This window comes from Bubalus bubalis, chromosome 24 (assembly GCF_019923935.1).
Source record: "Bubalus bubalis isolate 160015118507 breed Murrah chromosome 24, NDDB_SH_1, whole genome shotgun sequence".
NCBI classification, from domain to species: domain Eukaryota; kingdom Metazoa; phylum Chordata; class Mammalia; order Artiodactyla; family Bovidae; genus Bubalus; species Bubalus bubalis.
In genome coordinates this window covers 25,002,077-25,022,125 of record NC_059180.1, presented here as the reverse complement: position 1 = coordinate 25,022,125, position 20,049 = coordinate 25,002,077, and the positions used below count along the sequence as shown (strand labels likewise).

Below are 20,049 nucleotides of genomic sequence, written 5' to 3'. Positions count from 1 at the left end.
GCTGTCTTTGTGGCCAAACTTCACCACACTCTGCATTTCTTCTGTCCTATGTATTTGTTCATTTAGTTTGTTGTAACAGCATATAATAGACCATGTGGCTTCTATACAGTAGAAATTTATTTCTCACAGTTCTGAAGGCTAGAAGTACAGAATCAGGGGGCTAGCATGGTTGGTTGGAGAAGGAAATGGCAGCCCACTCCAAGATTCTTGCCTGAGAAATTCTGTGGACACAGCAGCCTGGCGGGCTACAGTCCGTGGGGTTGTAAAGAGTCGGTCATGACGTAGCAACTCAACAGCAGCAACATAGCATGGTTGGGTTCTGATGAGGACCCTCTTCCCGGTTGCAGACTGCCAGCTTCTCCTCGTCACATGGCAGAAAGAGGGAGGAAGACCTCTGGGGTCCCTTTTACAAGGGCACTAATTCCATTCACAGGATCTTCACTTTCGTGACCTAACCACTGCCCCAAAACCCTACATCCTAATATCATCACATCAGGGGCTAAGATTTCAACATATGTGTTCAAGGGGGTTACAAACATTCAGACCATAACACGACAAGTAAGTGAATATAGGAGGTAGCACTTGATTGGATCATTTATTGAGAAGGAAGTGTTAAAATGAACCCAGTTATAAACCCCTTACTGGGTATTTCCCTGGTGGTCCAGTGCCTAAGACTATGTGCTCCCAATGTGGGGGTCCCGGGGTTTGATCCTTGGTCAGGGAACTAAACCCACATTGTACAATTAAAAGATCCACATGCTACAACTAAGACCCGGTCAAATAAATAAATTTTAAAATAAGCCCTCGTTAATCACCACATTTATGATAGTGTATTAAGAACAGTGGTATAATTTAGAAAAATTAGAAGCTTATTTACACAATTGTGTACCTATGTTGTGCTCAGCCATGTCTGACCGTTTGCTGCATGGAGTATAGCCTGCCAGGCTCCTCTGTCCATGGAATTTTCCAGGCAAGAATACTGGAGTGGGTTGCCATTTCCTATACCTATGTTCAGCAAAATCCTTGCTAAACTCCAGCTATTGAAATTCCCTGTTTAACTTAAACTGATTGGTAATGAAAACAGCTTATGTAGGATATTTAAGTCAAAAGCCTCTGGGCCTCTGGTGCCTGTACTGCAGGACTTAAAAACAACCTTGCATCAAAAGCTCATAATAACAATTTTCTCCAGATTTTAACTTCATACTCTCCTCATTAAGTCCTTCTTAGCACTTCTGTTAGACCTTAGAATGTTCCTGTCTTTACTTGTGTGAATGAGATAACTGTTTTCTCCCCTCCACTTTCTTCTTTCTTTTCCGTGGGGTGTCAGAACAGAAGAGGCATCCTTGCAGACTCTTATTTTTCCTTTCTTTTTTGTTGGCTGCGCCTTGTGGCATGTGGGATCTTAGTTCCCTGACCAGGGTTCGAACACATGGCTCCTGCATTGGGAGCATGGAGTCTTAACCACTGGACTGCCAGGGAAGTCCCAGATTCTATTTTTCCCTGGACATTTTTTCCCATTTGCCTGTTTTCTGGAGCACACAGCCTTACTAAGTTGATCATCACCGTTTCCATGGCCATCTCATTATCTTTCCTACTTGAATCTAACACATCCTTTCTTACCTAAAACCTTTGTGCTTTCTTAACCCTTTTACAAGATATATACATCTCCCCTTTCTAGGACAAATGGTTTGTTTTTAAAGGCAGGAGGCCTGTTTTTTCTCAGGACATTCAAATGTCACATCTTAAACAATGTTTGAATTTTCAACCAGATCTGTGGTCCTTGAGATGTGATGAGGACTCCCCACCGTTATCTCTGCTCCCCTGCGGTTCTTCCCGTTCTCCAGGCGGGGCAGAGCTTCCCAGATTTCTGTTTTGGCTCAAGTAGTGATTCTGGAATGAAAGTCTAATTAGTTTCAGGCAACTTATGTTTTCTCATCTCACCTCTCAGGGGTAGAATCTTATCAATGGGCCAGGGTTTTCTGTACATGACTATTGAAATCCCTATCAATAGTTTCAGAGCCCTTGAAGGAATTGGTACATTATGAGTTTTTGCCATATGTCAGTTGTAAAGCTGTCTTTGCTTTTTCTTTGTAGGACTACATTAATTGTGCTGAAGTGTGGGTGGAGTACACCTGCAGGCATTTCACGGTATGTGTACTGTGGTATTGTTTTTGTGGTATTGTGTGCTGTATATTTTTTTCATGTTCATAATTGTGAATAAGTCTAGCGTAGACCTTTATGCATTTTGTGATGCTAATTACCCTTAATTTATGAAAATTGCACCTTTTATAGTATAATATAATGAGGCATTAATATGTGAACTATAACAAAAAGGTTCACACTTATATGTAAGTTTGGGAAATACTGCATTTTATAAAGTTAAGCAGATTTTTTTTTTTTTTTCACCACAATACACCTTAGATACTTAAAGTTCATTGTGACTTTCCATGGAAGTCTAGTCAACAGTGTTTCTCAAACATATTTGATTTGCTTGTAATTTAATCTTTTTCTAAGCAAGCAAAGATGCTTCTTTCCCTAGGCCCAGACTAGAAGCTCAGCTTGGAAAATACTGGTCTTGTCAATGAGCAGAGACTTTAGAAGCAGGTGGAAGTGGTTTCAAATCCTGTTGCCAGGTGTTTATTTTAATCAACTTTAAAAAATATTGAAGTTTAACCTATATGAAGAAAGCTTACAGAAACAGTAAGTTTGCTGTTCAGTGAATCTTTATTGATACACCCAGGGAATCATGGTCTAGATAAAGAAAGAACTCCCCATCCCCATCCCGACCCGAAGCCCCCCATACTTTCCTCTCAGTCATGGCTTCGGAAGTTGAACATAAACACCATCTGACCTCTTGTCTCCAGAAATGGGTTTTGCCTCATTTTGAGCATTATTGTAAATGTTAGTCTGTTAATTTTCTTTCTTTCATCCAGTTTTTGTTTTATGGAAACTTCTAGCATATGATCTCCCTTGTACTCATTACCCAGAAGTGACCAACTTATGACAAATGTTGTTTCATTTGTGCCTTACCCCTTCTCCCCACCCCTGGATTATTTTGAAGCACAGCTTAATCATCGAGTTTCACCAGTCAGTATCTCAGTGTATGGCTCTGATATAGAATTTCCTTTTCTGAAACAAAATCTCAATATATTATCCTAACCAAGAAAATTAATAATCTTTTAATACCATTGAAACTTTATATTCAGATTTCCCCTAGTTTTCTCATAAGTTTTTCATACTTTGTTCAGTCAGGATTAAAATGGGCCAAGCACATACATTGTAAAGCACTTTGAGTCCTTTTAACCTTTAAGTTCCCCTCTCTTCCCCTCTTTCTTCCCTTCCCTCCCTGTTCCCCTCCTTTTTTACTCTGTTATTTATTTATTGAAGAAATCAGGTCCTTTGTCCTGCAGAGTTTCGCAGTCTGGACTGGCCAGAGGCATCCCTGTGGTGGTGTTAGCATGTTCTTCTGCCTCCAGCCTTCCTGTAAATCGGCTGTTAGTTCTGGAGACAGGAGACTTCATCAGCCTTGTATTTGACTTTGTGATACCATGGCTGCTGATGTGGTGCTTCTCCTGGAAGGCTCATGGTATCTGGTTGTTTCTCCATAACACGAGCAGCCACCAAAGTGCATTCATCTCATGGTTTATCATGGGTTGCAAAATAGTGATTTTCAGAATTATTATCATTTCTCCTGTATTTGTTAGCTGGGATACTTGTACTGATATGAAGAGAAACTTTTCACGCCACATATTTGGTTACCCTGAGGTACAGTTTGTACAGAAAGGCAAGATGCTCATTTTTGTCCTTGTTACTTACTAGGTTTTAGAAGGGGTCAATCTCCTGGCATCCCCAGAGGTGACCAGTGAGTGGTAGTTGCTCTTGGTATCTTCAGGGATTCCTGGGTTGAAATACATTTGCTGTGTATCAGTCCTCGCAGTTATATTATTCTTACTGATGCTCAGTGGTCCCATCTTGATCCAGTGAGTGCTTTATTAGGTTGGCTTCTGAGTCCTGACATACTCTCTGTAGTCCTTGATACCTTCTTTGGTTTCTATATACAATGCTCCAGCCTCGCTTGTACTCTCTTATCCCACATTTGGAATCAGCCCTTTCTCTAAGAAGCTGTGGTTCCTTTCAGTGCCAGTGTCAGATTTTTTTTTAGTGCTGTGACACTGGCTAAGCCATTAAACTCATCTGAGCCTTAACTTCCTCATCTGTAAAATGGGGATAATGATGTCCATGCTGGGGAGTCTAATGAGCATTAAACGAGTACATACTGGCGACTATTAGATGGTGTGCTATGTGCCAGGCATTTTACCTCTACACTGCACAGCTTCGTATCGACCTTGTCAGTAAACTTCACTGTTCCGGTTATACAGACCAGACATCACCTTGCTTTTTCTGTAGAAGGCCACTATTCCTGTATTTGAGACTCTGTGGACCATGTGATCTCTGTTATGGTACATGTGTCCGTCATTGCCACTGTACATAAAGCAACCGTAGACCAAACATGAGTGAGCGTGTTCTAGTAAGTTTTATTTATGTGCACTGAAATTTGAAGCTCATACCTTACAATTTTCCTTGTCACCAAATATTATTCTTTTAATGTGAATGTAAAAATCATTCTCTGCTCCTGGGTTGTATGAAAACAGGCACCAGGGTGGATTTAGGCTGTAGTTGGCCGGCCCCTAACACAGCTGAGAAAAGTGCGGTGCAGTGGGCAGTGGGTCACCCAGCCCGTGCTCTTCTCGCAGAGCCTCGCTGCTCTTTGCAGCACCGGGGAGGGGCCCAGGGTGGGCGGGCAGAAAGTGGCACATTGGATTTCACCAGCACTCAGGGAAAGCTGGGACAGTAATACTCCAGAACCCTGAGATTGGTGTTTCAGTCTTGACTTGGTGCAGACATAGATGTCTTTAGGGCTGTAATATGGGTGGAATTTTCCCTCTGACATTACTTGTAGCAGAGTAGTTGAAACTGTTCCCTGGAAGGTGTGTGCTATGCTCTGAAAATGTTAGTTCTTTCTACCAGAAAAATGGTCAACAACTGTCATTCAGTGTCTAATACAGGTCTGCTTTTTCCCCCTCTTAGAAACGAGAGGTGAATACCGTTTTGGCCGATGTCATCAAGCACATGACTCCAGATCGTGCCTTTGAAGACTCCTATCCTCAGGTGACAGCTTTATATTTCTCATTTCTACATTGTTAGGAATTTTATTCTGTTGCATTAAGTAAGTATTTTGCATGGGGGTCAGGCTGTCAAGTCTGCCATGTCCAAGCCATGTGCCCTTTAATCAGTTAGTTTGTCTTGCTGTGCCTGAGTTTTCTTACCTGTAAAAATGGGAAAAATAGCAGTCCTATCAGAGTGGTTGTGAGAATTGAGTGAGGTGTGATGTGGGATGTACAGCTGCTTGGCATGAGTAAGTAAGATGGCTATGTTCTTCAGTTAAGCTAACCTTTTATTTGGAAATAAATTCAAACTTTATTGGGAAGTTAAAAGAATAGCTCAGAAAACTCCCATTATCTTTTACCCAGATTCACTAACTAAATATTTTCCATGTTTACTTTATCATTATCATTGTATGTATACATATGCACACGTATTCCTACATGTGTATGTAAAATTTTTTAAAACCAGTTGAGGGTAAATTGCATACGTCATGCCATTTTTGCCTCTAAAGAGTTCAATGAGTATTTCCTAAGAACAAGGACATCCTCCTTTATAACCAGAGTTTAGTTTATCAACTTCAGGAAGTTTTAACATTAATATCTTACTTTTGCCTCTCCACAGTCCATATTCCAATTTTGTCAGTGGATTCAGTGTCCTTAATAGCAGATTTTTTGTTTCCCCTCTAGTACGAATCCAGCTCAACTGTAAAGTAACTTCAAACCTAATTAAGATTGTATTTTTTATTTGAAAACATGATGTTCTGTACTTATCGCCTATGATTGGTTGGTGTCCTGAGTCACTTAATATAAGAAAATTAGTTCCATATTCTTGTACAAATTTTAGAATTCTTACATTTTACTCATTTAAGAATTGTTCAGCACTTGCTAATTAAAATGGCTCACTATTACAATTTACGGAGCAGCCACTAACTTATTTGTTGATGGAATGAAAAACAACACAGTTGTGCACAGCAGGCTTTGGTCAGTATAGTAGGGTAAATAAAATGTGTAGAGAAGATAGGTCATGCTTTTGTGGGTGGTCAGGGTCTCGGGCTCATATGAAGACTGATGTGCGTTAAAATTTTAGTTGGGGAATTCCGATAAGACCTTAACTGCCAGTGACCCAATTCACCAAAACTTGAACATAATAATTTTAATGCCGTTCATTCCTAAGAGACAAGGGAATTATACTATACTGTGATTCTGTTATATGCAAAAGCAACTTATAAAAGATGCCCAGGGGTCAGCCTATGTTCCAGACAGCTACCCATATTGGTTGTGAGCCCTTTGTCTTCAGTGGGGGCCACATCAGGAGAATAAAACTGCAAGAGTCTGTGAAGAATTAGCTTACTCCAGGTCTAGGATAGGGAAGGTGCAAGGTGAGCCTGAAACATTTTCTTGTGCCAGGAAGTTAAGGAAGAACTGCTGCGGGCAGGTGAAATGAGCACAGGAGCAGCTTTAAAGGGGCTGTCATGGGCCCCGATTTGAACATCAAAAGAAATAAATACAATAACGAATTATAATCCGTTGAGGAAAATAGGAATGCAGGAGTTGGCCTCTATGATGAATAGGTAAATAAATAGATAGATTAGGGGTAAGGCGGATAAGGGTGCCATCAGCAAAATGTGAAAGAAATGGTAGAGTTGAAAAATCACTGTTTGCAGCCATCTCAGTAAAGACAAGAATCATTCTTCATCCTCAGGCAAGAATCATCAATGAATGCTAAATCCGGAGGGGATGTTCGATGAGGAGCAGGATATTTTCGTATCTCTTCCTGTAGAATGAGTGTTAGTTGTAAGGGGGAAAATAGTGACTCTACGGTGGAGAATTTGGACAGCCATTGACAGTCAAAATCCATATCAGCAAGTGGGATATCGCGTGCTTCCAGATACAGTACCCTGAGAAAGACACAGCATCATCCATGTAGCATTCCAGTCAAGAATGCATGGCTGACTCTAATCAGGAGGTAACACTAGTCACGTCCAAACTGAGTTGCATGCTAAAAAGTAATAGCCAAAGCATTACCAAATCATTGGCATCAGCGCTGCAAAGGTTAAGGAACTGTTTCAAATCAACACAGACTACAGAGACATGAAAACAGAATGCATTGCATGATCCTGAACGGAATCCTGTGCTGCAGAGTGGAAAAAATAACGCTGTGAAGAACGTACTGACACAACTGACAAGACTGGAATACAGATGATAGATTAAAGTGTTAAAGTTATATCAGCATTAACTTTTCTGAATTTGATAATGACAAAATGGAAATATCAGAGAATATGTTTATTCTTGGGAAATACAAATGAAGTATTCAGGGGTGAGGGACATGATACATGCAAGCTACTTTAACATGGTTCAGGAAAAATGTAATATGTCTTACTACATAGACAGGATAATAGAACAAAGTTCAGTTCAGTTCAGTCGCTCAGTCGTGTCTGACTCTTTGCGACCCCATGAATTGCAGCACGCCAGGCCTCCCTGTCCATCACCATCTCCGGGAGTTCACTCAAACTCATGTCCATTGAGTCGGTGATGGCATCCAGCCATCTCATCCTCTGTGGTCCCCTTCTCCTCCTGCCCCCAATCCCTCCCAGCATCAGAGTCTTTTCCAATGAGTCAGCTCTTCACATGAGGTGGCCAAAGTACTGGAGTTTCAGCTTTAGCATCATTCCTTCCAAAGAACACCCAGGACTGATCTCCTTTAGAATGGATTGGTTGGATCTCCTTGCAGTCCAAGCAAAATACTAAAAATCAATGACTTTGGATAAAGAGAGGATGGGAGTTTTTTTAAAGCATTTTTAAAAATTATGAAAGTATAAAAACACATTTACAGGAAACTTGGAAAATGCAGAACAAAGTTATATGTAGTTCCACTGTATATTACAGTTGTTTTTTTAAGTAATAAGATTTTTAGTTGGAGTTTTAATATCAAACTCTCAAAAATTAGTAGAATGAATACACAGAAAAATAGAAGGCTATAATAGACCTGAAAAACACTATGAACCAATTCAACATAATTAAGGTGTATATAATTTTCACACAACAGCAGGATACAAATTCAAGTTCTCATAGACCATAAATCAGGAGACACTGGAACATATCCAGGAATGTAAAACAAGGTGCAAAAATTTCAGAGTCTAAAGGTATTGAAATCATACCGAGTCTTTTCTCTTATCACTGTGGAATTATGTTAGAAATCAGTATCAAAAAATATTTGAAAATAACCCACATATTTTCAAGTATAATGTAACATTTACCAAGAGAGATCTTTGGCTTAGCCACTGAAAGCCTCAGAAAAAAAAAGACTGAAAAAATGCAGAAGGTGATTGCAGAGAAGACAGCACTTAAATGAGAAATAGACATCAAAATGAGAAATTAATATCAAAGCATACTTAAAAAAAAAACCCACGAATTTAGAAATTAAATGTCCACTTTTAAATAGTGGATGTATCTAAGAAACTATAACAAGGAAAATTAGAAAATATTTGTAACAATAAAAGTGAAAAGAGAATTTATCAGAATTTGTTGTATGCAGCTGAAGTTGCTCAGTGCAGCCAAATACAATGTGGAATCATGAATAAGGTATCATGAAAACAAATAATGGACACTGGCATAAAATTTTGTAAAATTTGAACAAAATCTGTATTTTAGTTAATAAAACTATATTACATGTTAGTTTCCTGTTTGGAGGTTTTTGTTTTTTTTTTTTTTATGACGTAGTATTTCTTTAGAGAATTTGCGAGTTTTTTTATACTGTTCTTTCAACATTTCTGTAAGTTTGAAATGATTTCATGGTAAAAAGTTATAAATACACAATCTACACATATTTTAAAAATTCTACCATTGGATCAATAGATAGGTGAGGAGATAAAGCAAATAGAGCAAAACGTTAGCCCTTGTAGAATCTCAGTGGTAAGTGGGTGTTTTATATATTTTCATTGAATTTTCTTTGTGTTTCAGCATTTCATAATGAAATACTGAAGGAAAAAAAAATCTCTTAAACATTATTTGTAACTGTGTTAGTGTTAGTCACTTAGTTGTGTCTGACTGTGACCCCCCTCAAGGGCTATACCTGCCAAGCTCCTCTGTCCATGTAACTCTGCAGGCAAGAATACTGAAGTGGGTAGCCATTCCCTTCTCCAGGGGATCTTTCAGACCCAGGAATTGAACCCAGTTTTCCTGCATTGCAGGCAAGTGCTTTACTATCTGAGCCACTAAGGAAGCTCATTTGTAAGTGTACTTAAGTAGTAAAAAAAGATTTCTTGTTCTAAAGGGTTAGTTGCTGTGGAGAAGGTTTCAGGAGCTATTTCAACCAGACCATATTGCACTATCTTTGAATGCTCTGTGTCAGAATATTGTCATGATGTTTTGAAGTCCTTTTGCTTGATGATCTAGTCAAGTGTTTAATTATGAAGCAGGGTGTGTACTATTAGTATTCTATATTTTTGACCATGAGCCGTTTACTTTGCAGATGATTTAAACACCAGTGTTTTTAGTATAAGCAGAATAGTTGTCAGTAAATTTTCCCTCCTTGGTTCTCCCATGCCAAGGCTCTGTCAATAGACTCTATGCGTGTCAGGGTGAGGGGTGGTGGACATCAGTATCTGGGTATCCAGGACAGGCCTCACAGACTGTGCCATCATCTGTGGGTAGTGCCAGGGCCTTTGACCCCACTGTCAGACTCAGACCAATGTCTCTCCACTGAAGTAGTCAAAAAACCCAGGACTACCATGGGCTAGAATTATTGTTGTTCAGTTGCTAAATCGTATCCAACTTTCTGCGACCCTATAAATTGCAACACCCCAGGCTTCCCTGTCCTTTACTATCTCCCCGAGTTTGGTCAAACTCATGTCCATTGCATCCATGATGCTGTCCAACCATCTCATCCTCTGTTGTCCCCTTCTCCTCCTGCCTTCAGTCTTTCCTAGCATCAGGGTCTTTTCTAAGGAGTCAGTTCTTTGCATCAGGTGGCCAAAGTGTTGGAGCTTCAGCTTTAGCACTAGCCCTTCCAATGAATATTAAGGGTTGATTTCCTTTAGGGTTGACTGGTTTGATCTCCTTGTATCCAAGGGGCTCTCAAGAGTCTTCTCTAACACCATACTTCAAAAGCATCAATTCTTTGGCACTCAGCCTTCTTTATTGGCTAGAATAGGGATCTATAAATCACGGCCCATGTAGCCCAAATAGTTTTATCGGAACTCACACACCACCATCTGTTTACATATTGTCAGTGGCTGCTTTCCAGCTATAGTAGCAGAATTGAGTAGTTGTGATGACTTGTATGGCCTTTTATAGAAAAAGTTTGCCCACCTCTTGAATATTCATAGCTGACTTGATCAGAGAACTTGAAAGGGCAGGCACTGCTCTAAGCACTGTAGCCAAGCCATCCCATTTAATCCTCCCAGTGAGCACGATACTGCTTTGGAGAAGAGGAGGTTGAGGCTGAGAAGTTCTTCCTCTAAGTCTAGAATAAAATGGGTAAACTCAGACTGAGATAAGACTTAACCTAACCGAGTAATTCCCTGTTCTTGTGCACTCCAGATTTCCCTAATTGTAATTGTGATTGCATGTTATGAGACAGAGTTGCCTTTTTAAAAATATCCAAGTTTTATTAAAGATGTGTTTTTCATTTTGTTTTGCAGCTTCAGTCAATAATTAAGAAAGTAATTGCACACTTTCACGATTTCTCAGTTCTTTTCTCAGTGGTAAGTAACTATCTTGAACTATTTTAAAAAATTTATATCTGAGTCAGAGGTTCCTTTAATGTCTCAGTAAATTTTTCATGGTATCCTCGACCAAAAAAAACTTAACAGTTCCTTTTTTTATTAAAAAAAAAAAGTTGGTCTAAACAGTTTAAATATTTATATCATAATGACTTAAGCAGCTTAAGCAATAATATTTCTATTATTGTGAAAATAATGGGCATAGACTGATAGAAAAATATTGTTTTTATTTCATTCATGACTTTCTATGGGATGTGTGTGCCTACTGGGTATCATACAACTTCTGAAACCTTGGAACTAAACTGAACATTGATTTTTTTTTTTTTTTTTTTGCATTTTATCTGCTTTTTATCATACAGTTTAATGTTGAAACTCAGAAATATATCAAGCTTATAGTTGTCTGAGTGTCTTTACAGAGTTGAGATTTATTATATTTCCTTAGAAATTGAAAATATCCTATGACACCCTTCTCATTTGCTGCAGTGCCCTGGGTATGTACCGGTCTAGTACATACCAATCTAGTTACGTACTTCTCTGCAGTAACACTCTCTGCTCCTTCCCTCAGCTTCCCTCTTCCTTCTTCCTGTTTCCGCTTCTGTTCTCTCACAGGGCTGTAAGCTTTTGTTTATTTAATAATAGAAATTGTTATTTATTGGATTTTTGCCACACTCCAAGCCCTATGCTAGAGCTTTTATAAATTTTTTTTAATTGAAATATAGTTGGTTTACAGTGTTGTGTTAGTTTCAGAGTATATGGTAAAGTGATTCATAAAGTTATACATAAAGACATATTCATTCTTTTTCAGATTTCTTTTCCCATGTAGTTTATTATAGAATATTGAGCAGAGTTCCATGTGCTATACAGTAGATCCTTGTTGGTTATCTATTTTATATATAGTAATGTGTATGTTTTAATCCCAAACTCCTAATTTATCCCTCTCACCTCCTCCCCTTTGGTAGCTATCGTTTGTTTTCTCTGTGAGTCTATTTCTGTTTGTAAATAAGTTCATTTTTATCTTTTTTTAGATTCCAGGTATAAGTGATGTCAAGTGATATTTGTCTTTCTCTTTCTGGCTTACTTCACTTCAGTATGATAATCTCTAGGTCCATCCCTGTTGCTACAAATGGCATTATTGCATTCCTTTTTATGGCTGAGTGATATTCCATTGTATATATGAACCACCTCTTCTTTATCCATTTATCTGTTGATGGGCATTTAGGTTGCCCCCATTTCTTGGGTATTGTAAATAGTGCTGCAATGAACATATTGGGGTACATGTGTTTTCTGAATTATGGTTTTCTCAGGTTATATGCCCAGCAGTGGGATTGCTGGGTCATATGGTAGTTTTATTTTTAGTTTTTTAAGGAGCCTCCATACTGTTCTCTATAGTGGCTGTACCAATTTACATTCCCAACAGTTTAGGAGGGTTCCTGTTTCTCCACACTCTCCAGCATTTATTATTTGTAGGCTTTTTGATGATGGCCATTCTGACCATTGTGAGGTGATGGCTCATTGTAGTTTGATTAGCATTTCTCTAAGAATTAGCAGTGTTGAACATCTTTTCAAGTGTGTTTTGGCCATCTGTATGTCTTTAGAGAAATATCTTTTTAGATTTTCTGCCCATTTTTAAATTGGATTGTTTGTTTTTTGATGCTGAGCTGTATGAGCTGTTTGTATATTTTGGAGATTAATGCCTTATCAGTCACATTGTTTGCAAATATTTCCTCCCATTCTGTAGGTTGTCTTTTCATTTTGTCTATGGTTTTCTTTGCTGTGCAAAAACTTTTAAGTTTAGTTAGGTCTCATTTGTTTATTTTTGCTTTTATTTCCATTACTCTGGAAACAGATCCAAAAAGATATTGCTACAATATATGTCAAAGAGTGTTCTGCCTGTATTCTCCTCTAGGAATTTTATAGTACTTAGTCTTACATTTAGGTCTTTAATTGATTTGGAGTTTTTTTGTGTGTATACTGTTTTCAGTTCAGTCGCTCAGTGTCCGATTCCCTGTGACCCCATGGACTGCAGCTCGCCAAGCTTCCCTGTCCATCACCAACTCCCAGAGCTTGCTCAAACTCAGGTCCATTGCATCCATGATGCCATCCAACCATCTCATCCTCTGTCATCCCTTTCTCCTCCTGCCTTTCCCAGCATCAGGGTCTTTTCTAATGAGTCAGCTCTTCATATCAGGTGACCAAAGTATTGGAGCTTCAGCATCAGTTCTTCCAGTGAATATTCAGGATTGATTTCCTTTAGGATTGACTGGTTTAATCTCTGCAGTCCAAGGGACTCTCAAGAGTCTTCTCCAACACCACTGTTCAAAAGCATCAATAGGGTGTTCTAATTTCATTCTTCTACATGTAGCTGTCCAGTTTTCCCAGCACTGCTTATTGAAGAGACTGTCTTTTCTCCATTGTATATTGCCTTCTCTGTTGTAGATTAATTGACCATATGTGCTTGGCTTTATTTCTGGGCTTTCTGTGCTGTTTCATTGATCGGTATTTCTTTGTGCCAGAACCATACTTCTTTGATGACTGTAGCTTTGTGTATAGTCTGAAGTCAGGGAGCCTGTTTCCTCCAGCTCTGTTTTTCTTTCTCAAGATTGCTTTGGCTATCTGGGGTCCTTTTGTGTTTCCATACAAATTAAAAATTTTTTTGTTTCTAGTTCTAGTGAAAAATGCAATTCGGTAATTTGATAGAAATTGCATTGAGTCTGTAGGTTGCCTTGGGTAGTATAGTCATTCTGACAGTAATGATTCTTCCAGTCCAATAACATGGCCTGTCTTTCCTTTTCTTTTGTGTCATTTTTGGTTTCTTTCATTAGCATCTTATAGTTTTTGGAGTACTAGTCTTTTGCCTTCTTAGGTAGGTTTATTCCTAGGTATTTTATTCTTTTTGGTGGCAGTGGTAAATGAGATTGTTTCCTTAATTTCTCTTTCTGACCTTTCGTTGTGTATAGAAATACAACAGATTTCTGTGTATAATTTTTTATCCTGCAACTTTACCAAATTCGTCGATGAGCTCCAGTAGTTTTCTGCAGTGTCTTGAGGATTTTCTATAGTATTGTGTCATCTACAAACAGTGACAGTTTTACTTCTTTTCCAGTTTGGATTCCTTTTTTTTCTTTGTCCTTTTCTGATTGCTGTGTTAGGACTTCCAAAACTGTGTTGAATAGAAGTGACAAGAATGGACATCCTTGTTTTGTTCCTGAACTTAGAGGAAATACTTTCAGCTTTCCCCTGTTGAGTATGATGTTAGCTGTGCGTTTGTCATACATAGCCTTTATTAGGTTGAGGTAGGTTCCCTCTGCCCACTTTCTGGAGAGCTTTTTTTAATCCTAAATGGATGGTGAATTTTATCAAAAGCTTTTTCTTCATCTGTTGAAATGATCGTATGGGTTTTATTTTTCCATTTGTTAATGTGGTATATCACACTGATTGATTTGCAGATACTGAAAAATCCTGGCATCCTTGGAGTAACTCTCACTTGATTCACGGTGTATGATCCTTTTAATGTATTGTTGGATTTGGTTTGCTAGTATTTTGTTAAGGATTTTTGCATCTATGTTAATCAGTGATATTGGCCTGTAATTTTTTTTTTTTTGTATGTGTTGTGTCTTTGTCTGGTTTTGGTATCAGGGTGATGGTGACCTCATAGAATGAGTTTGAAAGTGTTCCTTCCTTTGCAATTTTTTGGAATAGCTTCAGAAGGCTAGATGTTAGCTTTACTCTAAATAGTGGATAGAATTCACCTGTGAACCCATCTGGTCCTGGACGTTTCTTTTTGGGGAGTTTCTTAATCACGGATTCAGTTTCAGTGCTTGTGATTGGTCTATTCATATTTCTATTTCTTCCTGGTTCGGTCTTGGGAGATTGCACCTTCCTAAGAATTTCTCCATTTCTTCTAGGTTGTCCATTATTTCGGCATATAATTGCTTATAGTAGTCTCTTACAGCCCTTTGTATTTCTGTGGTGTTGGTTGTAACCTCACTTTTTCATTCCTAATTTTATTGATTTAGACTCTCCCCCACTTTTTTTTTGATGAGTCTGACTAAAGGTTTATCAGTTTTGTTTATCTTTTTCAAAGAACCAGCTTTTGGTTTCATTGATCTTTTCTATTTACTTTTCTGCATTGCCTCAGGTCATTTTTAGACCAGCACTGGGAAGCAAGGGTAGAAATGAGTCCCACTTTACAAATGAAACTAATGCAAGAAGGGGTGGAGAGCCTTGCTTAACGTCACACCGGCACTGAATGTGGAGGCAGGATGCAGAAGCCACTGTGTGAACAACTCTGACTCTGCTTTCTCTGTTCCCCTATACAATCGTAAAAAAACCGAAGCCTGCCTTGCCTTCAGGTACCAAGAAGAGCTTTGTTGCTGTTCAGTCACTAAGTTGTGTCCAACTCTTTGCGACCCCATGGACTGCAGCACGCCAGGCTCCTCTGTCCTTCACTGTCTCTAGGAGTTTGCTCAAATTCATGTCCATTGAGTCGGTGATGCCATCCAACCATCTCATCCTCTGTTGTCCCCTTCTTCTCCTGCCCTGAATCTTTACCAGCATCAGGGTCTTTTCTAGTGAGTCGGCTCTTCACATCAGGTGGCCAAAATATTGGAGCTTCAGCTTCAGCATCAGTCCTTCCAATGAATATTCAGGGCTGATTTCCTTTAGGATTGATTGACTGATTTGATCTGTTTGTTGTTCAGGGATCTCAAGAGTCTTCTCCAGCACCACAGTTGAAAGCATCAATTCTTCAGCAGTCAGCATTCTTTATAATCCAACTCTTACATCCATACATGACTACCGGAAAAACCATAGCTTTGACTAGACAGACCTTTGTCAAAAAAGTGATGTCTCTGCTTTTAATACACTAAGTTTTATAGCTTTCCTTCCAAGGAGCAAGTGTCTTTTAATTTCATGGCTACAGTCACCATCTGCAGTGATTTTGGAGCCCAAAGAAAATAAAATCTGTCACTGCCTCCACTTTTTGTCCTTCTGTTTGTCATGAAGTGATGGGACTGGATGCCATGATCTTAGTTTTTTGAATGTTGAGTTTTCAGTCAGTTTTTACCCTCTTTCACCCTCATCAAGAGGCTGTTTAGTTCTCTTTCGTGGATCACAGCCTTGTCATGGTGAAGGGGCTTGCATAACTCAGTGAAGCTATGAGCCATGCTGTGCAGGGTCACCCAAGACGGACAGGTCATGGTGAAGAGTTCTGACAAAATGTGGTTCACTGGAGGAGGAAATGGCAAACCCACTGCAAGTATTCTTGCTGTGAGATCCCCGTGAACATTATGAGCTATACTTACCTAAAGGTTTTCCAGAACTTCCCTGGTGGTACAGTGCATAAAAATCTGCCTACCAATGCAGGGAAGACAAGTTCGATCCCTAGACCACAGCACATGCCACGAAGCAACTGAAGCCTGAGTTGTGTGCCACAACTGCTGAGCCAATGGGCTGTAACTACTGAAGCCTGCGCACCTAGAGCCTGTTCTCCGCAACAAGTGATGCCACTTTAATGAGAAGCCTATACGCTGCAACGAAGAGTAGCTCCTGCTCTTTGCAACTAGAGAAAGCCCATGGCAGCAATGAAAATGCAGCACAACCAAAAATGAATAAATAAATAATTTTGTTAAATGGTTGCCCAGGTGATTCACTGAAATAGTAACTGGTCTCAGCGCTGATCCCTGGGCACATGTAATTTATTTTAATCGTAATAGTTTTAAAAAACCTCAGAGTCTGGGACTTCCCTGGTGGTACAGTGGTTAAGAATCCACCTGCCAGTACAGGGAACACAGGTTCAATCCCTGGTCCGGGAAGATCCCACGTGCCACAGAGCAGCTAAGCCGTGTGCCACAATTACTGACTCGAGCCCTCTAGCTTCAACTGCTGAGCCTATGTGCCACAAGTACTGAAGCCTGCATTCTCTAGGGCCCGCGAGCCGCAACTAATGAGCTCCTACGCGGCGACCGCTGAACGCCCAAGCCCTGGAGCCAGCAAGTCGCAACCACTGAGCCTGGGTGCTGCGACTACTGAAGCCTGCGCTCCACAGCAAGAGGACCACAAGGAGAAGCCTGCACTCCACAGCTCGAGAGTAGCTCCCCACTTTCCACAACTAGAGAAAGCCCGTGTGCAGCAACAAGACCCAGTGTAGCCGAAAATGAATAAATAAATAAAGCAGTGTGTGCGTGTAAAAAATAAGAAATGAGTAAAATGGCCGGTGCTCTGTGACAACCTGGAAGGGTGGGATGGCCTGGGAGGTGAGAGAGAGGTCTAAGAGGACACAGGTGCACCTGTGCCTGACTCATGTTGATGTACGGCAGAAACCAACACGCTGTTGTAAAGCAGTTATCCTTCACTTACAAATAAATAACTTTTTTTTTCAAAAAAAAGGCCCATGTTATGTTAGAAAAAAAAGTAATAAAAACACCTTAGAGTCTTCTTGTTTCCACGAGTCCTGATTAGACCTGCCTCAGAAAGACAAAAAAACTCTTCCTCTGTTTTGACCTTCAAAGAAAAAGTAACCCATAAGTCTCTTCTAGTAACTTGTGTAAATTGCAGGTGGAGTGCCTTTTTTTTTTTTTTTTTAGGAAAAATTTCTGCCATTTCTAGACATGTTCCAAAAAGAGAGTGTCCGGGTGGAGGTTTGCAAATGCATCATGGAAGTTTTTATCAAGTAAGTATAGCACAAAGTAATCAGAAGCTTCGATTGCCACTGCCCTTGTGAAACCTGTTGATAAGAAATCAATTTATACACTTTGAGGCCCTATGATGTAATGATGTATTTATACCTAAAGTAACACTGAGAGGGGAACCACATTAAAAGGAGCAGTCATGATAAAAGTTTATAATAGCTCTTAAAAAGACAAAGTAATAAATATAAATATTAGATGGGCTGACCATCACCCACATCTCATTCCTGTGAGTTTTGGGAAGGAACATCTATTGATGTACTGTTTATTTAGGGAGTTTTAAGATTTTAAGATAGTCATACTTATCTTCTCTCATACCAGAGCTTGAAAGATTTCTATCTTCATTGTGTAGATTTATGATAGGTTTTCAATTTAATTCCTTTCCTTTTATTGATTAAATCTCTTTCCCAAAACTATTGCTGGAGGTACGTGAAATACTTTGATAGTACATGGAAGAGAAATTTTTATTTTAAGAACGTATATTTATTTTAAAGTATATTAGATAATACACTAATACTAGTTTAATCAATGACTTCTAATGTATTTTTCTTTAGACCAGGGTTAAGTTAAAAGTTAAACTGACTTTAAACATTAAGTATGTAGATATGATTAAAAAAATATGTGTGTTAAAATGAAGCTCAAATAGCAGAGTTTGGAAAATTGAGTTAGAAGTTAGTTGAGTATATGTTTTAAGCTTTCCTTGTATTTTCTTTCTAAAAGATTAATTCCATATGCTTGAAATGAGTATACCTACTTTATTTTCATAAAAATTTGTTGTAAGAGCTTGTCGTTTGAGAAACTAAATTAATAATTTTCTCTGCACTTAACATAGTTGTAGACAGCTTCAGGGGTTCAAGAAACATGGTAAGAAAACAGATTTGCCCTTTGCCTGGCTTAGGAAATGCAGCAGTTTTACCATGATTTTGCAGTTGGGAGAAGTTATGTTAGAAGAGCAAACTTGTTAGTTAAAGAAAAATTCAGAGAAAACTAGAACATTGCCCATTGCCGGTGAGCCGAGCTATGTTAGATGCCAACCAGATAATTTACTGCTTCTCACATACGTCCCGTAGATGAGAACTGAATCCATGCTTTTAGTGCTTGGTGTAGATGACTTTCACTCTTACCCCCAAATGTCTCCTAGACATCAACAGGAGCCCACCAAGGACCCCGTGATTCTGAACGCCCTTTTGCACGTTTGCAAGACCATGCACGACTCTGTGAAGTAAGCCATGCTTAAGGCTGAAACGAGCCTGGATTGAGCCTTAATGCCACATAATAGTGCATTAGGGAATTACTGCTTTAAGCGGCTGCTGTGAATAATATTATTTTATGGGGTCTATTAAGATTCTTGTTAACAAGGACATTCCAATCCAGGGGAGGAGGGAGGCTGAGCTGAGGGTAATCTTCCTGAGAAAATGAGATGGCAGATGTTTTTACAAAGGGATTTCTGTTGGGAGGAAAAGGCTGGTTTCATCCAAATGAACTCATGCTACGTGTCTCCTGGAGATTTCTGAGAGCAGCAGATAGTATAAGAATGAGTTCACTCATCCAGTAACATAGCCTTTAAATTTTTTCTCATTATTAGCCAGTTATTTGAAATTCAAATGAAGTTGCATATATTCCTTACATGAAGGACCTTATTTGTTCAGTATACTCGAGGCTCAGACCTAGTCACTGGCCTTACCTTTGGGTCAAAAGCCAGATTATCTCCTTTGCTTTCTAGTTTGATATATTTATCTTTTTTTTTTTTTTTTTTTCTGTTTCATTACATGTTTCCATTTGACTGTGCTTGAGGCAACTCCTGCTTCTCTGTGGCTGAAATTTTGATCCCTAAAGAATTTTTAAACACAGCAGCTTGATTCACTGGAAACTGTTACAAGTACTGAGGAAATTGTTCTGGAACTTAACCATCAACTAGATGAATTGTGTTTCTTTTGTTTTATTTTTTTCCCCCTGAATTGTAGAATCTTTATTTTTATGACCTGTGCTTTCAACTTCATTAGTTCTCAAAATCAAAATATCAAGACTTTTCATAATAAATAGAACTGCTAGACTTTCGTTGCACAAAAATACATAAAGACCCAAAAGACATTTAGGAAAGTACTTGTATTAGTAGGACATTCGTTTTTGGCCTAAATAAAATAGCAGATGTATTTCTCTTGTGAGAAGTAGAGCCAGAAGGTCAGGGTAGGGTAGCTCTGCTCTGGAACATCATCCAGGAGCCCAGGTTTCTTGTCCTCCAGCTCTCCTGTCCCTCTAGGGTGTTGTTCTTGTCTTCCTGGTAGAGATGGCACCTCAACCACGTTCATGGTGCAGCCTGCAGGCATCAGAGGACAGCAGCTTCCTTTTAGGGACACGGTTTGGGAGGCTTTGTATATCACTTGCATTCGCATCCTGTTGGCTGGAAGTGTCATGTGGCTTCTTGTAGCCTCAAAGGAGCTTTGGGAAATGTAGTCTCAAAGAATGAAGGGGACG

General features: G+C 39.2%; 1 protein-coding gene across 3 annotated transcripts in view; it reads left to right on the top strand.

Annotated features, from left to right (window-relative positions):
• VPS35L (VPS35 endosomal protein sorting factor like) overlaps window positions 1-20,049 on the top strand; it is a 143,827-nt gene that overhangs the window by 77,128 nt on the left and 46,650 nt on the right. For all 3 annotated transcript variants that reach the window (XM_025275381.3, XM_025275379.3, XM_025275380.3), the window contains exons 18-22: window positions 2,095-2,148; window positions 5,089-5,169; window positions 10,808-10,870; window positions 17,473-17,558; window positions 18,716-18,796. In XM_025275381.3, the coding sequence (XP_025131166.1) occupies window positions 2,095-2,148; window positions 5,089-5,169; window positions 10,808-10,870; window positions 17,473-17,558; window positions 18,716-18,796 (365 nt within the window). The remainder of the gene's footprint in view (window positions 1-2,094; window positions 2,149-5,088; window positions 5,170-10,807; window positions 10,871-17,472; window positions 17,559-18,715; window positions 18,797-20,049) is intronic.